The following is a 21,065-nucleotide window of genomic DNA, read 5'->3' as shown; positions in this document are numbered from 1 at the left end:
TTTTCTTTTTCGCACTTTTTTTACATCTGTGAAGCATATACATACATACATAAATCCTACTAATATTATAAATGTGAAAGTTTGTGAGTGAGTGAGTGAGTGAGTATGTTTGTTACTTTTTCACGCTTAAACGGCTGGACGGATTTGGATGAAATTTGGCGGAAAGTTAGTTTATAACCTGGATTAAAACATAGGATACTTTTTATCCCGATATTCCCACGGATGGGATAAATCTCGAAATAACAACCGCTAGGCTTAGAGTCATGAAATTTGGTATGTAGGTAGTTGGACGTCTGGAATAAAACATAGACGACTTTTTGACCCGATATTCCCACGGGATAACTAGGGATAAAATCTCGAAATAACAACCACTGGGCTTAGAGCCATGAAATTTAGTATGTAGGTAGCTGACCTCTGGAAATAACACATAGGCTACTTTTTATTCGATATTCCCACGGGATAGGGATAAAATCTCGAAATAACAACCGCTGGGCTTAGTCATGAAATTTGGTATGTAGGTAGTTGGACGTCTGGAATCACATAGGCAATTTTTTGACTCGATATTCCACGGATACCTAGGGATAAAATCTTGAAATAACACCGCTGGGCTTAGAGCCATGAAAATTTAGTGTGTAGGTAGCTGAACCTCTGAAATAACACATAGGCTACTATTTATTTTCGATATTCCCACGGATAGCGGATAATAATCTCGAAATATAATAACCGCTGGGCTTAGAGTCATGAAATTTGTATGTAGGTAACTGGACATCTTGAATAACACTTGACTTTTTGATCCGATATTTCTTACGGGATAACTAGGGATAAAAATCTCGAAATAACAACCACTGGGCTTAGAGCCATGAAATTTAGTATGTAGGTAGCTGGACCTCTGGAATAACACATAGGCTACTTTTTATTCCGATATTCCCACGGGATAGGGATAAAATCTCGAAATAACAACCGCTGGGATTATAGGCATGAAATTTGGTATGTAGGTAGCCGGACGTCTGGAATAACACATAGGTACGCTACTTTTTATCCCGATATTTTCCACGGGATAGTTGTAACTAAGGGACCCCATACATCCGTGTTATTATTATTATTATTATTATTTTTGTAATTTTTTTCTTTAATTGTATACTTACTGTAGTTTTTAATTATTTTATTTGTAATTATTTTATTTTGAAAAAAATGACTTTCTGCCAAGCTTCTTGCGGCGCATTCTTCTTGGCAATGATGGTCTTTCCGAAAGCGCTGGTATTTTAAAAACTGACGTGTAAAAGTGCCCCATTGCCGAATTTTTACTGGAATAAATGATTTGAATTTGAATTTGGATAAGGAAAAATTTGCACTGGAGTTTAGTCTTGTATTTTTTGTACAGTTATTTACAACACAACCTCAATGAAGACTTACGATATAAATTTTGGAATTTCAGCGGGAATTTTGTAAAATCCCGATAATTTCCATTGCACTACCAGACCGAACAGTTTACGCGTGCGAAGCCGCGGGTAAAAGCTAGTAAGAAATATAATTTGGTCACAAAGCAGCAAACTGTATTTCGTTACGAAATAACACTTACGATCGTCGTCGAATGTGCCATCTAGCTGTGGTATGTTAGCTCCTTCCCAAAATGAATCGTGCCACGATGGAGTGTTTTCATCTGTATCACTTTGACTAAAAAATAAATAACACAAACAAATAAATCAATAATCACTGTCTAAATCTAAAAAAAACAGGTAATATTAATATTTGTTTTGTTTAACCTCTTGAATGGCTCCAGTGGTATTGTTTCATCATTAAAAACTTGTGAATATTCAATATCATCTACATCAACCTCTGTGTACTGTTCAGCTCCCAGTGAAGCCATAATGCTATCATTCTCTGGCTTTTCACTATCTTCCATATCATGTAGCATTCCAACTAATTCCAAATCTTCACTGTCCACTGTAAAAAAGTAATTATTAAACACCTTAGCTACAACAGTTTTATCAGATAATATTTAATCATTACCTACACAATATTTGACTATAATGAAGACTACTGTTCAGTGCCACACTTTCATCAACAATAGTTGCATCAAGGTCTTCAGATAAACTCTCATTTAGTGGTTTCCTTAGAGTCTGATTCATACTAATATTATTTGAGACATCTGGCAAATGCATACTAACATCAACTGCGTTAAAGCATTGTGTGCCTTCCATAGTTTCAGCTGGGTAATATACCTTTTCGAGAACCTTAGGATCAGCTGGTTTATTTATTAAATCAGTCATTTTTAACAAATACATCTGTTCAAATTTGTAATGTGTATCTGTTTCTTGGCTTTTAATTCTTCCCTGTGAAAGAGATTTGCTGGCTATGGACATGTTAAGTTGCTTGCGTCTTTCCATCTCTTGATTCCAAACTTCTTCTAAACCTGGATTTTCAATGCCATCACCTCTTCCTACTCTTTGCCGATTAATAATGTGAGATGCAACACAATCTGCTTCATAGTAGCAAACACTTTCAGGTTTCAAATTGCATTCATTAGGATTATCAATGGGGTCATCACTGTTTTGAGAAAAACCAGTTTTTCTAACTTCACAGTTTGAAGATCAATGTTGCTCATTCCAAATAGGTTGAAGTCTATGAAGAATTGCAGTGTGAAGTTGAGATGAGATTCATGAGGCTGGAATGTTTGACCAAGGATGGCCCCATTGCTGCAAAGTTCCACTGCCTGCTTGATTAGACCAGGATTGTAGAGGAACACTTTCAAGTACAAGTGATCTTTGTCATGGAATCCATAGAAGGGCCTGCGATCGAAATTGTAATATTAGGTACATAAATCAAGCAAAAATCTATTCTTTATCAAAAAATATTTTGTTTAGTTTGGTAGCCAAAAAGAAATAGTTGCAAGATGATTTCAAATAATCGAAGGAAATTTGGTAAAATGACATACAAAGGTCACTCACATATTAATAGTCGACGTGTGTCCAACATGTTTCAAACCAATTTGTGGACCTTGTCAAGAAGAGCCTGAACATAACCCTTTTGAACCCAGCTGATACAATAGTGCGGGTTAATTACATTCAAATTTGAATTTGATATGGATTGTCCATAAGGTCAATTGTTGTTACTTTTACATTTGAACTTGACATGGATTGTACATAAACTACCACTCTTTTCATAGTCGGCTGGGTTCAAAAGGGATAAAGCCTGTGAACTATGCTCCAGTATGTTGAGGTATATCTTGGCTATTAATATGTGACTAACCTGTGCACATAAGTAATATTTTAACAACTATGTCTGTTTCTTACTGTAATTTTAATTCAAAGAAATATGGTAAAACTCACAATCCTTTGACCAGAGAAATTTTGTACACATGTTGATTGGCAGATGTTGCTTGCTTTAATGCAATATTGAGGGCTTTGTCCAAGCTCGCTGCAATCTGAAACAAACAGGGGGTTATGTAATTCACATGTTTTGCTTCATGTTATTAAATGTTTTTTTTTTATGTTTTTCTACCAGGTTTATAAAAGACTATCATCTAGCAACCATGATGCTGATGTGACTGCATGGAGCAAAAAAAAAAGAAAAAAATTTAAGTAGTGTTTAAATATGTTTTTCTAAAACACTTACAAAAATACTGAGGATTATTTATCAAGCTATACTATATAAAAATACAATAAAATATTACACAAACCTGATATAGAAATTGTGGTTCCGGGTTTGATACTGGACATGGTATATAGAAGTATGGAAATACTCCATGTATATGGAGACATGCTTTATGACCATCAGAAGCAGGGCCAAATATTCGTAATACTGGAACCTATACACAAAGTTTTCAATAAGTAAATTATATAATAAAAGTATTTAGTTTTTTAAACACATTCGAATATCGATATTCGAAATTTCAATACGAAACTAGTGGAGGTGGCAATAAATAAACAGACGTCATTGAGAGTTGCTCGGCAAGGTATCACAAAAGAAAAACCTTGGATAACCGCACTAAGAGATGAGAAAGGCGTAAAACATTCCAACAGAGAAAAAGTCACACAGATTGCCTCAAACTTTTACAAATTGTTGTACTGCGATCCATCCCGTAATACTGATAATACCAATTTCCACTGTTCTGAAAACATCCCTCCAATAACGGAACACGAGATCAGTAATGCCTTAAAAAGCATGCCATACCAACGGAGCCCTGGAGGTGATGGGATTACAACAGAAGCTTTGCGAATAGGTAAAGAGGCTTTGTTGCCGCATATTTCAAATCTATTTAACTCCATACTACAGACTGGCTCAATTCCCCAAACACTTTGTCATTCTAATATCATCTTGTTGCACAAAAAGGGTGACAAGACAGATATTAACAATCACAGGCCAATTAGTTTGGTGTCTCACTTATACAAACTCTTTACTAAGATTCTGCAAAACCGTATCTCTCCACAACTAGACCAGCACCAACCTCCTGAACAGGCTGGCTTTCGACCCTCGTTCTCCACGACTGACCATCTACATGCTCTAAATCAAGTGATGGAAAAGGCCAATGAGTTCAATATGCCACTTTATCTGGCATTCGTTGACTACAGCAAGGCTTTTGACAGTGTCAAGCATTGTGCTATACTGTCCGCACTGCGCAGTCAACAGATAGATTCAACCTATGTGGAGCTCATTGGCCTAATCTATCGCAATAGCACAGCCAGCATACAACTTCATAATCCCGGCCCTTCGTTTACGGTGGAAAAAGGAGTAAAACAGGGTGACCCACTTTCCCCCAAACTGTTTACCAGTTGCCTCGAAGAAGTGTTCAGAGCGTTGGCGATCTCTTGGCAAAGCAAGGGAATCGATGTCGGAAGCAAAAAGTTGACAAATCTTCGTTTTGCTGATGACATCGTTCTCTTTTCAACATCAGCGAGCGAACTACAAAAAATGCTTCAAGAACTAAGCACAGCAAGCCTTGAAGTTGGACTTACGATGAATCGGTCAAAGACTAAGTTGATGACGAATAGCATCAAACGTAGGGTAATGGTAGATGAGCATGTGATTCACTATGTCAACGAGTATACTTATTTGGGCCAGATAGTCTCCTTCGAAAACAGACAAGGCAAAGAAGTCGACAAACGTATCGAAAATGCCTGGAGGAGCTACTGGTCCATGAAAGCACTAATGAAGGGTAAACTTCCACTAGCCTTAAAACGCAAGCTCGTTGACATGTGCATCCTGCCCATCCTAACCTACGGTGCTCAGACCTGGTCTTTGACTGAGGCCCAGAAGTCCAAACTCAAGGTTTGCCAGCGGGCTATGGAGCGCAGTATCCTAGGTGTTCGAAGAGCCGATAGAATAAGGAACACTGAACTGCGCTCAAAAACCCGAATTGTTGATGTGGGGACGAAAACCGCCAAACTCAAGTGGGACTGGGCAGGACATGTCTGCCGGATGCATCCGGATCGTTGGGCCAAAATCACCACTGATTGGGTTCCAAGCGACGGGCACCGGAGCAGAGGTAGGCCTAAAAGAAGGTGGCGGGACGATTTGGAGCGATTCCAGCCGGACTGGCAACATTTTGCCGAAGCCAGAGACGAGTGGAAGGAGAAAGGGGAGGCCTTTGCCCAGCAGTGGGACACTATATAGGCTATTAAAAAAAAAAAAAAAAAAAAACACATTCACTTGTTCTTGGCATGTCATCTTGTAATTTGGCATGTTTATGTTATATTTTCCTGCACAAAATAAGAATACCTTAGCATTATTGCTACAGTACTAACAAACAGTAAAAGGAAATTTATTACCTTTGATCCTCGGTCCCACTGACAGAAAATACAATGCCAACAAGTTCATAATTAGTCAACAAAGGGCATACATAAAACATACATATACATAAAAAAAATTCCTAGGGTTTTTAAAAAGACAGCAGATTTCTGTGTCTAAAGGACAGATTCAATCAGAGATTTATTTCTTTCTCTTATCTTTGAAGTGGCTTAGTACGTCCTATGCAGTTGTAATTTAAATAAGGGAATCATACAGATTTCAGAAGTATGTTTTGAGACTTACATGTTTTATATCAGTTCCTCTAAATTCCGAATAGATCACGTCAATTCCTGGTATTGGCTTGGTTAGATAATGATCGCACACTACGATCCTTACGGAAAAATCGGGCTTTGTGTGACAAAATGCTGAAAAATACCGGTTCTTTTCATTATTGGATAAACTGAACTGTTTCAACTATTTGTTCAGTAGGTACTTACAGTTTGTAGAATTCATTGATGGAGAAACAGGTTTTAATTTCTCGTCTCATATGAGGAAAAAGATTATTATATTTTTATTTGATTTGAAATTTTTTTCGAAACTCGTAACATGTTATGTCAACAAAAATGTCACTTATAGGTCTATGCAACCAACCAACCACAGAGTACATTTTTTATATAGGGGGCAACCAACCGAACCGAGTGTCAAACTATTAACTGTCAAGTCAATCAAAATTATCAAAAATGTCAAAAACAAAAAACATCGAGTCAAATGGAGCTACCTACAAACAGGGCCACGGTTTTTTCAACGTCGACATAGCGGAATCATCAATTGGCTAAGTAAAGTTTTTTGAAGAGGTGCTAATATATTTTTCTTCGATAGTCGACGTCTTAATAATCGAGGAACTGCAGCTCTTTTATTTTTATTTCCTCTTATTAATTAGAAATATTTTTTTAAGTGGTCGATATGACGTTTGTGAGATTGAAATTGCAGAACCGTTGAGGGCTTAGTACTTAGTAGAAACAGTATAAAAAAAAAACGAAGTCAACTGTCACTGCTGTCACTGTCAAGTAGAATCTAACCTAAAACCGTTTTATTTACTTTGCGATTTGGTGCGATCAGTGTTTTTTGGATAATTTTTAAAGACCTCTCAGCACAAACTCAGTACTTTAAAATTTGCCGCATTTCTCCACGACCTTTGCATGATAATTGGACCACGATTGGATAGTTTCGACGACTATTTTGGCTCTGCTTCTTCGACAACGCTATCTTGCAGTCTCGACGACACTTGGCTTGACTTTTGGACCATATTTTCTATTTTAGCGGCTTCACCTTTCAATACGAAATGAGTGAATTTGTGCGAGCAGATTCAAGGAACTTGCCACACATGGCTATGAGTCTAGAATATTTTGACACCAGTGATAAGTATACAATGTTGCCGAAATCAAAGGAGATAAAGCACTCTTGTCCGCACCGGTAAAATGGATGAACGTAAGTACAAAAGTATATCAATACAGTTTCTTGTCTATTTTTTTTACATTACATTTTAGGGCATCAAAAGTTGAATATGTTGCCGGACCAAAGTTGTTTGAGAGCACAGAATAACAAAAACATATTACCTATATTGTGACCATTTACTTAGATATCAACTGACAATGTGATTGATGCGACAGGTGATGTTGTTCTGCATTGGCTGGTAAATATTATGATAGAGTAAAATTTCTGTGGTTAGTGAAACATTATATTATAACTAGCTGTTGCCCGCGACTCTGTCTACGAAGAATTCGCTTATTGCTTTCCTGCAAGTACTATGTATTTTTTCGGGATAAAACTGTGAGATAAAAAGTAGCCTATGTTCTTCCTCGGGACTCCAACTACCTACATAATGAATTTCGGCTAAATCAGTTCAGCGGTTGAAGCATGAAAAGTTAACAGATAGACAGACAGAGTTCCTTTCACGTTTATAATATTAAATATAAGTAAGGATTTATAATAATTTTGATCTTTTTTTCAGGTGGATGTAAACACACATTGGTGTTTTTATTTTGGTTGCAAGAAAAAGCCAGTGAAGGAGCATAACCTGTTTTTTCCAAGGACATGCATTTTTCCATAAAAAAAGAGGCATAGAAGTACCACGAAACTCCTCAATGGTTAATGGAAGAGAATAGAATAGATTTAAGATTTAGCACGGAAATGTAATTTTGAACATGACAATCTCTTAATACAGAAATGTATTTTTAGTTGACAATGCAAGTACAGTCGATAAAAAGTACAGTCAGCAAAATTTTTTTCTTAATAATATCATTTTTGGTTTTTATTTGTGTAAGCTTTTATTTTTCCTCACAATACTTTTTGTTGACTATACTTGTCTTGCATTGTCATCTAATCTGTAATCAGTATAAGTACTGCTGTGCTAAGCTAATGGTACTTTAATTTGTAAAGATGTAAAGTAAGATAATTTATTTGCTTAAACATGAGTAATTGTTAGATACAGTTGGTACACATAAAAAAGATAAGTCTACATGTTTTTTTTTGTATTCTCATTTTGGTTTATAATTATAATACATACATACTCGTACATTGCAAGTCGAATAAAATCTTGTAAAATATGTTTCTTTTCACTTATGATTTACATCATCAAAAATAACGAAAAAATGTGCAGAATTTGTAACATTGCTCACAGAGATTTTGATTAGGTTCGATTCCCGGTCATGTATGTATTAGAGTCAGACAAAATAAAACGGTTGAATGCCATATATATCCATACTAATATTATAAATGCGAAAGTGTATGTGTTTGTATGTTTCTCCGTCTTTCACGTCGCATTGGAGCGACGGATCGACGTGATTTTGGCATAGAGATTGTTTATGGGCCACAGAGTGATATAGGCTACTTTTTATCCCGGAAAAATAAACAGTTCCCGAGGGAACAGCGCGGAACAACCGAATTCCACGCGGGCGAAGCCGCGGGCAAAAGCTAGTATATATACACACATCCAGTTCAACTGGTAGAACAAACAATACAATCTAGGGTCACTGTCACAAGTACAAGTACTAAAAATACAAGTAAATCACCACGGTTTTGTTATAACTTATGATCAATGGTACGCATATTGTTTACACATATAACACACAAGTTAATCAAACCATGGTTGCTTAGGAAATGAAAAGTTTAATATGATTGACAGCCCTTTTATAGCCTGCCGGAAAAATCTTTACAGCGCGATTCAGCTTTTCCTTGAGACGAGATAGTGACATCTTTTGATGCAAAAGTAAACTAAAATCCCGGTTTAACACATAGTGACCTATAATATTTGTGTTATATTTCCTTGTATTTCTTAGTAGTACTTCTAATGCCTTTATGGGGATGGCACAATATTTAATTTATTAAAAATACGACTTGTTTTTAAATTACCCTTTGCCAGGAATATTATATACATGTTCCAATAAATCAGGTCTTTTGAGACATATGTTTATGCTAAACGTTTTTATGATAATTTGTGTATTTATGAAATAAAAACAATATAAATTATTGCATTTTTATTATATTACTCTGCAAATTAACTAAAACCATCTAAAACACATGCAATGCGTTTAGCTTATGCTAAACGTTTTTATGATAATTTGTACATTTATGAAATAAATAAAACATAAATTATTGCATTTTTATTATATTACTCTGCAAATTAACTAAAACTATCTAAAACACATGCAATAAGACAGCTTTGTCTACATAATTTTATGTGGTTATGGTTAATAACAGAGACGCTTCAAAAATACGGATTCTTTTAATCTTCAAATCACGCATTTCACATGTAACCTCAAGGTCGCTATGACTTTATATGGAATCACCCCCTTTTTAGTAGCCACACAAAGCCACTTCATTCTGTAAATGATTTAGCAGAAACTCTTCCTTCAATACACTTTGAAATAAAGAATATAAACCCATTTGTGCATAAATATTTTAATGTATAGCATGACTCTTACTGAGACCATGTCCTTTTTATTGTTTTGGTAAAAAAACACGATATCTCTCCCTTCTGTTATGTTCTCCTTTGCTGTGTTTGATGTTGAAGGGCTAGAGGGTTCGTATAATCATGTTGTTGATGAGCAACTTGCAGTGGAAGATGAAGCTGACTTGCACCAAGTCGCTTGTAAAGACTAGGATGCATAAATACGCAGAATTCTGAAAATCTCGTCTGTATTTCATAGACCAACGTACAAAGCATTAGAGAACATTTCTGTAATGCTCCATTTCAACTCGAATACTGTCGGAGTCGTCTGAATCCATTGTAGGGATACTGTGATTCGAATTTACTCGTAAGGCAGTCCAAATATCAAGCCAAGTGTCGTCGAGACTGCAAGATAGCGTTGTCGAAGAAGCAGAGCCAAAATAGTCGTCGAAACTATCCAATCGTGGTCCAATTATCATGCAAAGGTCGTGGAGAAATGCGGCAAATTTTAAAGTACTGAGTTTGTGCTGAGAGGTCTTTAAAAATTATCCAAAAAACACTGATCGCACCAAATCGCAAAGTAAATAAAACGGTTTTAGGTTAGATTCTACTTGACAGTGACAGCAGACTTCGTTTTTTTTTTACTGTTTCTACTAAGTACTAAGCCCTCAACGGTTCTGCAATTTCAATCTCACAAACGTCATATCGACCACTTAAAAAAATATTTCTAATTAATAAGAGGAAATAAAAATAAAAGAGCTGCAGTTCCTCGATTATTAAGACGTCGACTATCGAAAAAAAATATAATTAGCGCCTCTCCAAAAAACTTTACTTAGCCAATTGGTATTGATGGAGCCATGTTCAAAGAGTAGTATAATATAACGGGGGCCATGTTTTCTATAATCGAATTAAATCAAATAAGTACTATTATATATTCTGTGTCCCAATAAAAAGCTTGATATAAAAAGTACTACGCTATGTGGAGCATTCGTGGGCAACTCGGACTATCGCGTTAATGGAACCTTGTATTTTTCCTCTTTAGGTGCGGCCACATGCAGTCGCTCGTCGCTCGTTTGCAGCGATAAATCTGGTCACGTGACACTATTTTGAATGTGATTTTGAATTTCCCGCAGCTAAAAAAAAGTAGCGTCAAGTCGCCGCGTCGAGCAGCAGCGTCAAGATGGCTGCTTGCAGGAATGATCTTGGTCTTGGAAGCTGATTTCTTAATCTCATTTAGTAGCAGTCGTGGCAGTGGTACAAATAAAAGAAATTGAGTGGAGAAGAATATAAGTGTTTTTGCCGAAATTGAAGTTTTTTTTTCAGCGCGAAAAGGGAGGTAGGGAGGGATGGGCAGTTTGGAGATATGGGCACCCTGCACCTTTTCCAATTGGCAGATGTTAGATATTTTCAATTTCCTATTGTCGCGACAGGCGCGAATCTCTAGGTGAGTGGCCCGCTTTATTAGTTTTGGAGTGGCAACACTGAATATAAAAAGTGACTGCTGTCAGTCTATGGCATGGCGGCTAATAGCGTCAAATGTGAAATGTGTATAAAGTTCATTTTGTGGAAGTCATCAAGCAGCAACTGCAGTATCTCCATCCTCCCAAAGCTGAGTATACCTGAGTATTCCTATTTCTGCTGATCACGGGTGTCGAGGCGCCTATGGTCTTTTCGGTGTATCACGTATTAATGTTTTTACTGTTGTTTGTACCAATCACACCCTGTGGGGCGCCAGCTCGGATGCATGCCCACACACATGGTGTGGGATCCATCCTGACTGGTGTCTATCTTGGACTCTACCTACAGCTCCATCGGCAACCCAGGGGCATATCTCGCTGTCCACTACGGGACACGGGATCTGGGTTGATTTAGAATCTTGGCGTGCGCAGTGGACCAAGTACTGTTTTGCGAGCGGGCCCGGAGACGTCCGGTTACCCCCTCGCCCCTAGAGTGAGCCTGTATGTTTAGAGCTGTGTCGTAACATTGTGACACGTGATTGAGTCTTGCCGTTCTGATACCAGCTATGTTTTACAGTTGACCGAGAAGTAGTGCACCGAGGAGCGCCACGGGTCTGACCGTGACACTCCGTGGCCGGAGGAGTGATCAGGGTTACTCATCTGGCCATAATTTATGCAGGAGGTGGAAGGAGATTACCAGCGGAGACACATCCAGTAATAATATAAGCGAAGCAGAACTATTGGGAGTTAGCAACCTACAAGAAAATGAATTCAGGTATGTTAAATATATGCTACATCGCGAAAGAAGGAATATATCTCATAATAAGCAAGTCTTACCCACAATATGAAAGTATAGAGATATATAGATATACAACAATTAATCACCCAATCTTTCGCGATATGGTGGAAGTGCGGGTGAAAACCAAATGATAAACTCCCGTACTAAAATTGAGAAAACCAATGTGGGTACAACTAAATTTGTGTTGCTGGTATTTTTGGCCCCCGCCGGAGTGTCCTACAGGAATGGAAGACATCGGTGGATGAATATTATCGAAGAATGATGCATTGAAAATATAACTTCAATTTTATTAAGTACTCTGAAACTACAAGTTATGACTTGTAGCGACATCTATTGTTTGATAGTGAAGAAAGTCTAGTATGGAGGTCAGATGGGCTACTACGAAACTCGCGAATCGAAGTTCGTATCGCACTCTCCCTTTCACTCGCGTATTAAATGTCATAAGCGTCAACGAGACGGCAACATCCGAAGTTCGAGTTTTTGCACTTCGTGGTATAGGACCAGTGTCGCGAGCGCTACTCGTTGCTTCTTTAGTTGGCAGCATTGCTGAAAAAATGGACGCCGCCGAAAATTTTCGTCATTTCTTATTTTGTTTAGTAAATCAACATAAGGAGTACGATAGTATTTAAGCAATTATTCTGTAAATGTATTTCAGGGATCAATTAAGATAAGTTATAGCAATTTACTTTACGGAATGAGTTGTAAAAATATACAACCGGAAGTGAGACCGGACCGTATACGAACATGGTGACCACTCGCGCGAGATAGAGGAAAAGATTTTAATTATAATTACTTGGTGAATAAAATAAGAATACTCTTAGTTATTTACTTATAAGAAGAAGTTAATTTTAAGAATAATTTCAGACGTTTAAGTAGAGTATATAAAGTATTACGAGTGTGCATATTGTGATAAAAGTTGGTAATCGTATCGTTTCTTCGAATCGCGGCGCGGTAGATATATCTACCTACCTACCCTGCCTAGGTACTTACCTTTCCGCCATTACTGTATGTCGGCGCTTGAATTTCGTTTGCGAATTTGCAATTGTGAGCTAAGTGTATAAAAATAAGCTGGAAAGTGGTAAAAGGTGTTGAAAAACCAATAAGTGTTGTGTTACTTTGAGGTGAGTGTCGTAATTATAGGTTGTAAAAGTTTTATCTTACTTTCTGTTGCATGAATGAAAAGCTCCGTACGAGTAAAGTTTTAGATTTTCCAAGTAACTTTTTTATGTATTGAAATCGATTCAAACTTGATCTGGACAAACGAAAATAAGCAATAATGTCCGTGTTCAGTGCCGTTTGTCTTGATAGCCGAATCTTGTAGCAAAAACGTTTTATAAGTGTAAAAGATTTACACACGCGGCTTTTAAGAATTTTAGAAGTTCTCACGTGTGCTGTGCTAAATATCGAATTCTATAGAGTACATACTAAAAAGAAAACTTATTGAAGGCGGTCTCGGTGTCGCCTGCGTGATTTTTGGTACATACGTAGCATATTATGGAAACGTAAATACTACCTATAGGCATGTATAAACTTAGTGTATGATTATTGAGTAATTTTTTAAATTGTTCTTTAAACCACTAGGTACTCGTACTAAAAGGATCGGTAGCACTCTCCTTACCGACTAAGAAAAGTGCACACTGATACACCTGAAGAAAGTTATGTAAGTAATAATAACTAATACAGTATATTTAGTTAGACCTGTAAGCAACACATACCTATAGAAGTCAATCTATATCATAACATGTAGTGATGATGATTGAATAATGATGAGATTGAAATTATAACTCAAATAATTATTTTAAATAGTTTGATTCTAAGATTTGTTTTGAAAAATAAAATAATAAATACACAGATTATTTAGTTCTCATCTGCTGGACTGAGCTTGAACTTATCATAATTATTTCATAAACCTAATTCAATACAAACTCATTTAATAAATAGGTATAGATTGTTTATGGAGATTTTGCTCAGGTACTAATAAAGGTGCACGGTAGTGCAAATGGGCAAGTTCTAGTTAGGTGTGAAATTCTTATGTAAAAATTTCTGAAGTGTATTGAATACTAGATTTGAATTAACATAAAGATTAATAAATATTATTAGAGGCATTAGGTAAATAATGTTGTTTGTTTGTATGTCTATCTGGGTCAAATTGTGTATTTCCTCACCAAGTGCTTGCTGACATCAGATGGTGTTCAAATTTAGTATGTTCATGTAACTTTAGGGATAAAGCTATGACATGGTAATTTGGAGCTGATCTGATGATGGAACCGGAAGGTACCTATAGGAACTCCTCAACTACATATGATAACACCATCGTGCTTGGACTTGTTTGATTTGTTTTGGTGAGCACTTGAACGCTAAGTGGGGTACAGTCGTGTACAGTCAGCAGCAATAGTGTAATAAATTACACTATGAAATTGAATGTTTTTAAAAAACTTATAATTATATTTTGGCTTTTCTTTTAAACTTGTTTACTATCAATAACTACCTACTATATTAGATTCGGTTTTATACATTTATACTATGTATAGGTAATCAGTAGGTAAAGAGAAAAATGAAAATTATTCCAGATTACTACAACACAAGATGGATTCTGAGAATGAAGAGACCTCTCTAGATTATATTATAAAATCTAGACTTCACCAAATAATAAGAAGAATAAAAGAGCATAGCGCAGAAGCTGAAGCTTATTGTAAAGAAGGTAGCGATGAGGCAGAAGAGGTGCAAAAGGCAAAAATATGTGCGTCTAAGTTGGAGAATATGATTAAACGATTTACAACGGAACTTAATGAATATTTTCGGACTTCAAACAATCCATCACCAGACGAGATCTCTGATATGAGCAACGCTCAATTTAATGGTGAAGAAATTTTAGCTGAACTAAAATGTAGACTGTCAGTCAACGTGGATAAGAATAAAAGAGAGATCCAGAGTGACAAGGAGCAAAGCCGTGCGTTTTCAGCGAAACTACCAACTCTTACGTTACCTGAATTTCAAGGAGATGTGTTAACTTGGTGTGAATTTTGGGACATATACAAGTCCAATATTCATGATAGGCCGATACCTGACGTTGACAAGCTACTTTATCTTAAGTCAACATTAAAGGGTGAACCTCGCAGGATTATAGACGGGTTAGAGACTACTAATAAAAACTATGAAATAGCCATTCAAATACTAACAAGCAGATATGGTAAACAATCACAGATTATTGATGCACACTACAGTGCCCTTAGCAAAGTAAAGGCTGCAGATACAAAAATAGAGGATTGTCGGACCACATTAAATGAGTTAGAACGTCATCTCAGGGTCCTACAATCACTTGGTGAAAACACAGATCATAACCATTTACGGTACCTTATTACGGAGAAATTCCCAGGAGATCTCATCTACGAAATGAAGATGAAGCTGAAAGAAGACACTGTTGGAGAAATGAGAAAGCAATTGGAAGTGATAATATCTGCAAGAGAAGAAGCTAACAAAATAAGACCGGATAATAGTCCTACCGAAAAGGGAAACCATACAGTAGAGACACTACATATAACGCATAAGAATAAAGAACCTTTAAGAAATAAACCTGCAAGAAGGTACAATAGTTTCAAGAAGGAAATCACATAAAGAATAATAATATGAGGAGAGAAGAGAATAAGAACGAAAACAAGAAAGGCGAGCGTACACAAAAAATGGAACGAAGCTATTATTCCAGAAGCCAATGTGACACATCACGGAAACGAAAGTATGAACCAATGAGAAATAAGGACAAAGAACAAAGAGAAGGAACAAAGGAATACATAGAGCATAAAAGAAGGAAACTATCTTGCATATTCTGTGAAAAGGATCACTATGCTGACCGGTGTCAAGAATATAAGACAATTGAAGAGAGAAGAGCGAAGCTAAATAAACGCTGCTTCAATTGCCTATCAGGAGACCATTTAATGCGTTTTTGCAAAAGTAGAAAGGAATGCGTCTACTGCTACAAGACGGGAAGACATCATCGAGCTCTATGTCCTGAAAAGTTTACAGCCAGAAAGGAAATGTCGTTAACCGCAGTGAATAGCGGTGAGTTTACAGTATTACAGACTGCGATAGTAACAGTGAAGAACGAGAGAGATCAACACAAACCCGTGACATGCAGGTTATTACTAGACTCAGGGTCTCAAAGATCATATGTCACAGTAGAGATTTCCAAGAAACTCAACCTATCGGTGAAGGAAGAAAATAGGCTGTCAATTTTCGGTTTTGCAAGCGAAACGCCTCGAGAGTATGATAGCCCACGAGTCGAATTGGAAATAACTACAAGAAAAAATAGAACTATAACGCTGCATGCCAACGAAGTTCCTACAATTACTAAAGGAGTAGAAACGCCGGTTATTAATCTCGACAAATGGAAGGATATCACTCTAGCTGACGACGGATCCCTCGGAGATAGAGTAGATATTTTAGTTGGGAACGACTACTATTTTAACTTGATTGGTACAGAAAAGGTACGCCTTCAAGACAACCTATTTATAATAAACTCCGAGTTTGGATGGTTGGTTAGTGGAAGAGTAAATACCAAGGAAAGTGAAAATACTTTTTCGGTTATAACCTACTGTCAAAATCACGATCCGAATTGCGTCTACTTTACTGAACCAGACCTACCTCTAAAAACATGGACATTTCATTCTTATGGGCTTTAGAAAGTATCGGCATTACGGATAACCCGAAGACCACGAGAGAAGATGAAGCTATTAAGCATCTCAACGAAACCATACGTCATATAGATGGCAGGTACATGGTAAAATGGCCATGGGTTGAATACCCTCCAAGGATGCCTACTAACTTTGGGTTAGCGTATGGAAGACTGAAAGGCCTACTCCAACGATTGAATGAGAGTTCAATGAAAGAATATCAAAATATACTGGAAGAACAACTGAACAATGGCGTCATCGAAATCATAAATCCAGATGAAGACGTTTATATCCAGAAAGTACCTCCTATTCATTACCTTCCTCACCACATGGTGAAACAAGAAGGTAAGAAAGGACGGATTGTGTACGACGCGTCTGGAAAGTTGAAAGAGAGTAAGAGTTTGAATGAGTGCATGTATAAAGGTCCATCGATGATTGGAGATTTGATAGCATTACTCATTCAATTCAGAACAAATAAAGTTGCGATAACAGCTGATGTGGAAAAAGCATTTCTACAAATAGGACTCCAGACTGAAGACAGAGACGTAACTAGGTTCATTTGGATAAAGGACAAAAGTAAACCTCTATCTATGGATAACATTATACATATGCGCTTTTGTAGAGTGCCGTTCGGAATCATTGCAAGTCCGTTCATATTGACAGCCACGCTACGGTATCACGTCTCACAGAATGCACCAGAACTGATTCCTAAGATTGTGGACAAATGCTACGTCGACAACTTCGTTACTGGAACAGACTCTACAGAAGCAGCGATACAACTGTTTATAACCACACGAAAAGTCTTCAATGAGATAGCTATGAATCTGAGAGACTGGATTTCAAACGATAAAGCTTTTCTCAAAACCATCCCATCAGAATACAAAGCCGAACAAACAGAAGAAACAAAAATACTGGGCTTAATATGGAATATCAAGAAAGATACCTTGCGATTGAACATTAAAAGCGAACCTTTCAAAGAAGAAAACGTTAAAGGACCTCAGAGCAAAAGGAAGATACTGAGTACAATTGCTTCTATGTATGACCCATGTGGACTTTGTTGCCCATTGATTTTACCTACGAAGTTGCTAATGCAAAAATTATGGGAAATAAAAATAAAATGGGACACAGTCTTACCTGACGAACTGCAAAGAAAGTGGGAAGATATTATTAATCGCTTGGAAGCAATAAAACATGTAGAAATACCCCGTTATATAGGACTTACCGGAGAAGCAGTATATGAGCTACACGGATTTAGCGACGCATCAAAGCAAGCATACGCGGCAGTGATCTACTTGACAGCCGGAAATGAAGACAAAAGGAACATATCATTCGTTATGGCTAAGTCAAAGGTTGTGCCAAAAGAGGAAAGAGAAGATTTGCGCATGCCCAGACTTGAATTACTAGGTTGTTACTTAGGTAGCAAACTATTGAAATATGTCAAGAACGTGATAGGCATCACAATAACCAAAGAATACTTATGGACGGACAGTAAAATAGTTCTAAGTTGGGTCCACTCTAATAAATTATTACCTCCCTTTATTGGGAGGAGAGTAGATGCCATCAAAGAAAATAAGCAGTTGGAACTACGCTATGTAAACACGGAAGCTAATCCTGCTGACCTGGCGACACGACCCGATTTATGGGAAAAGAAAAAGACGCTGTGGCTTAACGGCCCTGAATTCCTAAGACAAGGAAAAAGAAAATGGCCAAGCCATTCCGTATTTGAGACTCGAGACCTGTCGTCGGGGCAGGGTCCTTCGGATACAGTAAACTTAATGGAGATTAACGAGAAAATACCAGACAAGACATTTCGCGAAGAGAATATACCAGTAGATACTATGAAGAGCATTAAAGACCTGCAGAAAGAATATTTTCCACTAGAAAGCAAAGGAAAGAAAACGAGTTTAGCAATTAATTTGGAATTATTCAAAGACATAGACGGACTGTTGCGATGCAATGGCCGTATGAAACATGCAGAATGGTCTTTCGACAAACGTCATCCAATACTAATACCCAGAGACTGCACATTTACAAATGACCTCGTCATGAAAACTCACAGAGAAAATTATCATATGAAAGCTACTCACACGTTGAGCAGAGTAAGAGAGTCATACTGGATTCCAAAGGGGAAGAGTTACGTACAGCGACTATTAGCAAAATGCCCAGAGTGTATCAAGCATAGCGGAGGCCCTTTTAAGTTACCTCCAGCACCAGCATTACCTCCAGAGAGAGTAAATTACTCGTCACCGTTTACTTATACAGGTGTTGACTACATGGGACCTCTTCTGATAAACAACGGAGATGGAAATAGCAAGAGATGGATCTGTCTTTTTACATGCTTAGTCGTGAGAGCGGTTCACCTCGAAGTCGTACGAGACCTTACGGCTGAAGAAGGTTTACTCGCGCTAAGAAGAATGATCTCTACGAGAGGAATACCATCATTAGTAACATCAGATAATGCTCAACATTTCAAGCTGATAGCAGAAAAATTTCAAGTCAATATTGCATTGACAAGAAGATAAGATGGAGGTACATAATACCCCTCTCCCCTTGGGCAGGTGGATTTTACGAACGTTTAATAGGTATTGTCAAGAATTGCATGAAGAGGACGCTAGGAAAACACATGCTGAAAGATAGCCAGCTCTCAACGATCGTTAAAGAGATTGAGGCCGTGGTTAACTCACGACCGCTCACTAGCGTGGATTCCGAACCCGACTATGTTTTGAAGCCTTCGGACTTTCTGACTGCAGGAAAAGTAATCACATTAGAAGAAGCCGAAAATGAGTCCGAACCACAAATTATGACCACAACGAAGACAGAATTAATAAAAGGCTGGAAACGAGCACTCATCATGCTAAAAGAATTTAAAGAAATGTTTTATAACCGTTACCTACTAAGTCTTCGCGAGAGATACGGACATCTGCCGCGAGAACCGCGAATAACTTCGAAACTTACACCGAGTCCTGGTCAGATCGTACAGATCAAGGGCGACTCCAAGAATAGAAACGACTGGAAGGTAGGGAAGATTACAGAACTGATCCCGAGTGCTGACAGTCTATGTAGAGCAGCAATAGTACAAGTAGGGGACACTGAGTACACGCGTTCTATCGCACATCTCTACCCTCTCGAGATAGAGGATGCTCCAGAGCCTATTGCGAACATCAGCAGTAAAGGAGGAACTCGTCCTTTAGTGACACCTGATCACGACACGGTAAATATAGAGAGTGTGGAGGAAATTCGTCCTCTGACACCTGATTTAACAACAGCTGTAATACCTCAACCTCAAGTCATTGCACCTATGCCATTGACGATGGAAGATCACGTTAGTATACAAGATGAAGACGCAGAACATGCACCGACAGAACATGAAGATGAATCGCTACCTAATACAACTGAGATGAATGATATGGATGTGAACCAGAGGTCGAAACGAGCTGCAGCCACTAAAGCCATGGAGAGAATCAAGGAATGGACGCGAGACCTGACTGCGCTACTGCTTCACTCCAAAGCCTTGCCGCCGGGGAGTGTCGCGACAGGCGCGAATCTCTAGGTGAGTGGCCCGCTTTATTAGTTTTGGAGTGGCAACACTGAATATAAAAAGTGACTGCTGTCAGTCTATGGCATGGCGGCTAATAGCGTCAAATGTGAAATGTGTATAAAGTTCATTTGTGGAAGTCATCAAGCAGCAACTGCAGTATCTCCATCCTCCCAAAGCTGAGTATACCTGAGTATTCCTATTTCTGCTGATCACCGGGTGTCGAGGCGCCTATGGTCTTTTCGGTGTATCACGTATTAACGTTTTTACTGTTGTTTGTACCAATCACACCCTGTGGGGCGCCAGCTCGGATGCATGCCCACACACATGGTGTGGGATCCATCCTGACTGGTGTCTATCTGGACTCTACCTACAGCTCCATCGGCAACCCAGGGGCATATCTCGCTGTCCACTACGGGACACGGGATCTGGGTTGATTTAGAATCTTGGCGTGCGCAGTGGACCAAGTACTGTTTTGCGAGCGGGCCCGGAGACGTCCGGTTACCCCTCGCCCCTAGAGTGAGCCTGTATGTTTAGAGCTGTGTCGTAACATTGTGACACGTGATTGAGTCTTGCCGTTCTGATACCAGCTATGTTTTACAGTTGACCGAGAAGTAGTGCACCGAGGAGCGCCACGGGTCTGACCGTGACACTCCGTGGCCGGAGGAGTGATCAGGGTTACTCATCTGGCCATAATTTATGCAGGAGGTGGAAGGAGATTACCAGCGGAGACACATCCAGTAATAATATAGCGAAGCAGAACTATTGGGAGTTAGCAACCTACAAGAAAATGAATTCAGGTATGTTAAATATATGCTACATCGCGAAAGAAGGAATATATCTCATAATAAGCAAGTCTTACCCACAATATGAAAATATAGAAAGTATAGAGATAGATATACAACAATTAATCACCCAATCTTTCGCGATT

The 21,065-nt window shown here is 38.1% G+C and overlaps 3 protein-coding genes and 1 long non-coding RNA gene across 4 annotated transcripts in view; 3 read left to right on the top strand and 1 right to left on the bottom strand.

Moving 5' to 3' along the window:
- Positions 1-1,869, top strand: part of LOC141444971 (E3 ubiquitin-protein ligase TRIM37-like) — a 13,720-nt gene extending 11,851 nt beyond the window's left edge. Inside the window, 1 exon segment of the mRNA XM_074110752.1 lies at positions 1,852-1,869. Within this exon segment, the coding sequence (XP_073966853.1) occupies positions 1,852-1,869 (18 nt within the window).
- Positions 1,870-2,582: 713 nt separating this feature from the next.
- Positions 2,583-3,804, bottom strand: LOC141444972 (uncharacterized). Its single transcript, XR_012453251.1, has 3 exons — positions 3,680-3,804; positions 3,330-3,424; positions 2,583-2,789 (listed from the first exon to the last, which is right to left on the bottom strand). It is a non-coding gene; the product is annotated as an uncharacterized lncRNA (long non-coding RNA).
- Positions 3,805-11,096: 7,292 nt separating this feature from the next.
- LOC141444970 (uncharacterized) lies at positions 11,097-15,547 on the top strand. The gene is made up of 2 exons (XM_074110751.1): positions 11,097-11,120; positions 11,711-15,547. The coding sequence occupies exon 2, from the start codon at positions 14,519-14,521 to the stop codon at positions 15,545-15,547; it is 1,029 nt and encodes a 342-aa protein (XP_073966852.1). The 5' UTR covers positions 11,097-11,120; positions 11,711-14,518.
- Positions 15,548-16,580: 1,033 nt separating this feature from the next.
- Positions 16,581-19,121, top strand: LOC141444969 (uncharacterized). The gene has a single exon (XM_074110750.1). It carries the CDS (start codon positions 16,581-16,583, stop codon positions 19,119-19,121), a length of 2,541 nt encoding a protein of 846 aa, XP_073966851.1.
- Positions 19,122-21,065: the final 1,944 nt, after the last annotated feature.

Source organism: Choristoneura fumiferana, unplaced genomic scaffold (genome assembly GCF_025370935.1).
Source record: "Choristoneura fumiferana unplaced genomic scaffold, NRCan_CFum_1 Sck3bRy_106;HRSCAF=291_pilon, whole genome shotgun sequence".
NCBI classification, from domain to species: Eukaryota; Metazoa; Arthropoda; class Insecta; order Lepidoptera; family Tortricidae; genus Choristoneura; species Choristoneura fumiferana.
The sequence above is the reverse complement of the archived record's forward strand: the minus strand, read 5'-3'. Positions and strand labels throughout refer to the sequence as shown.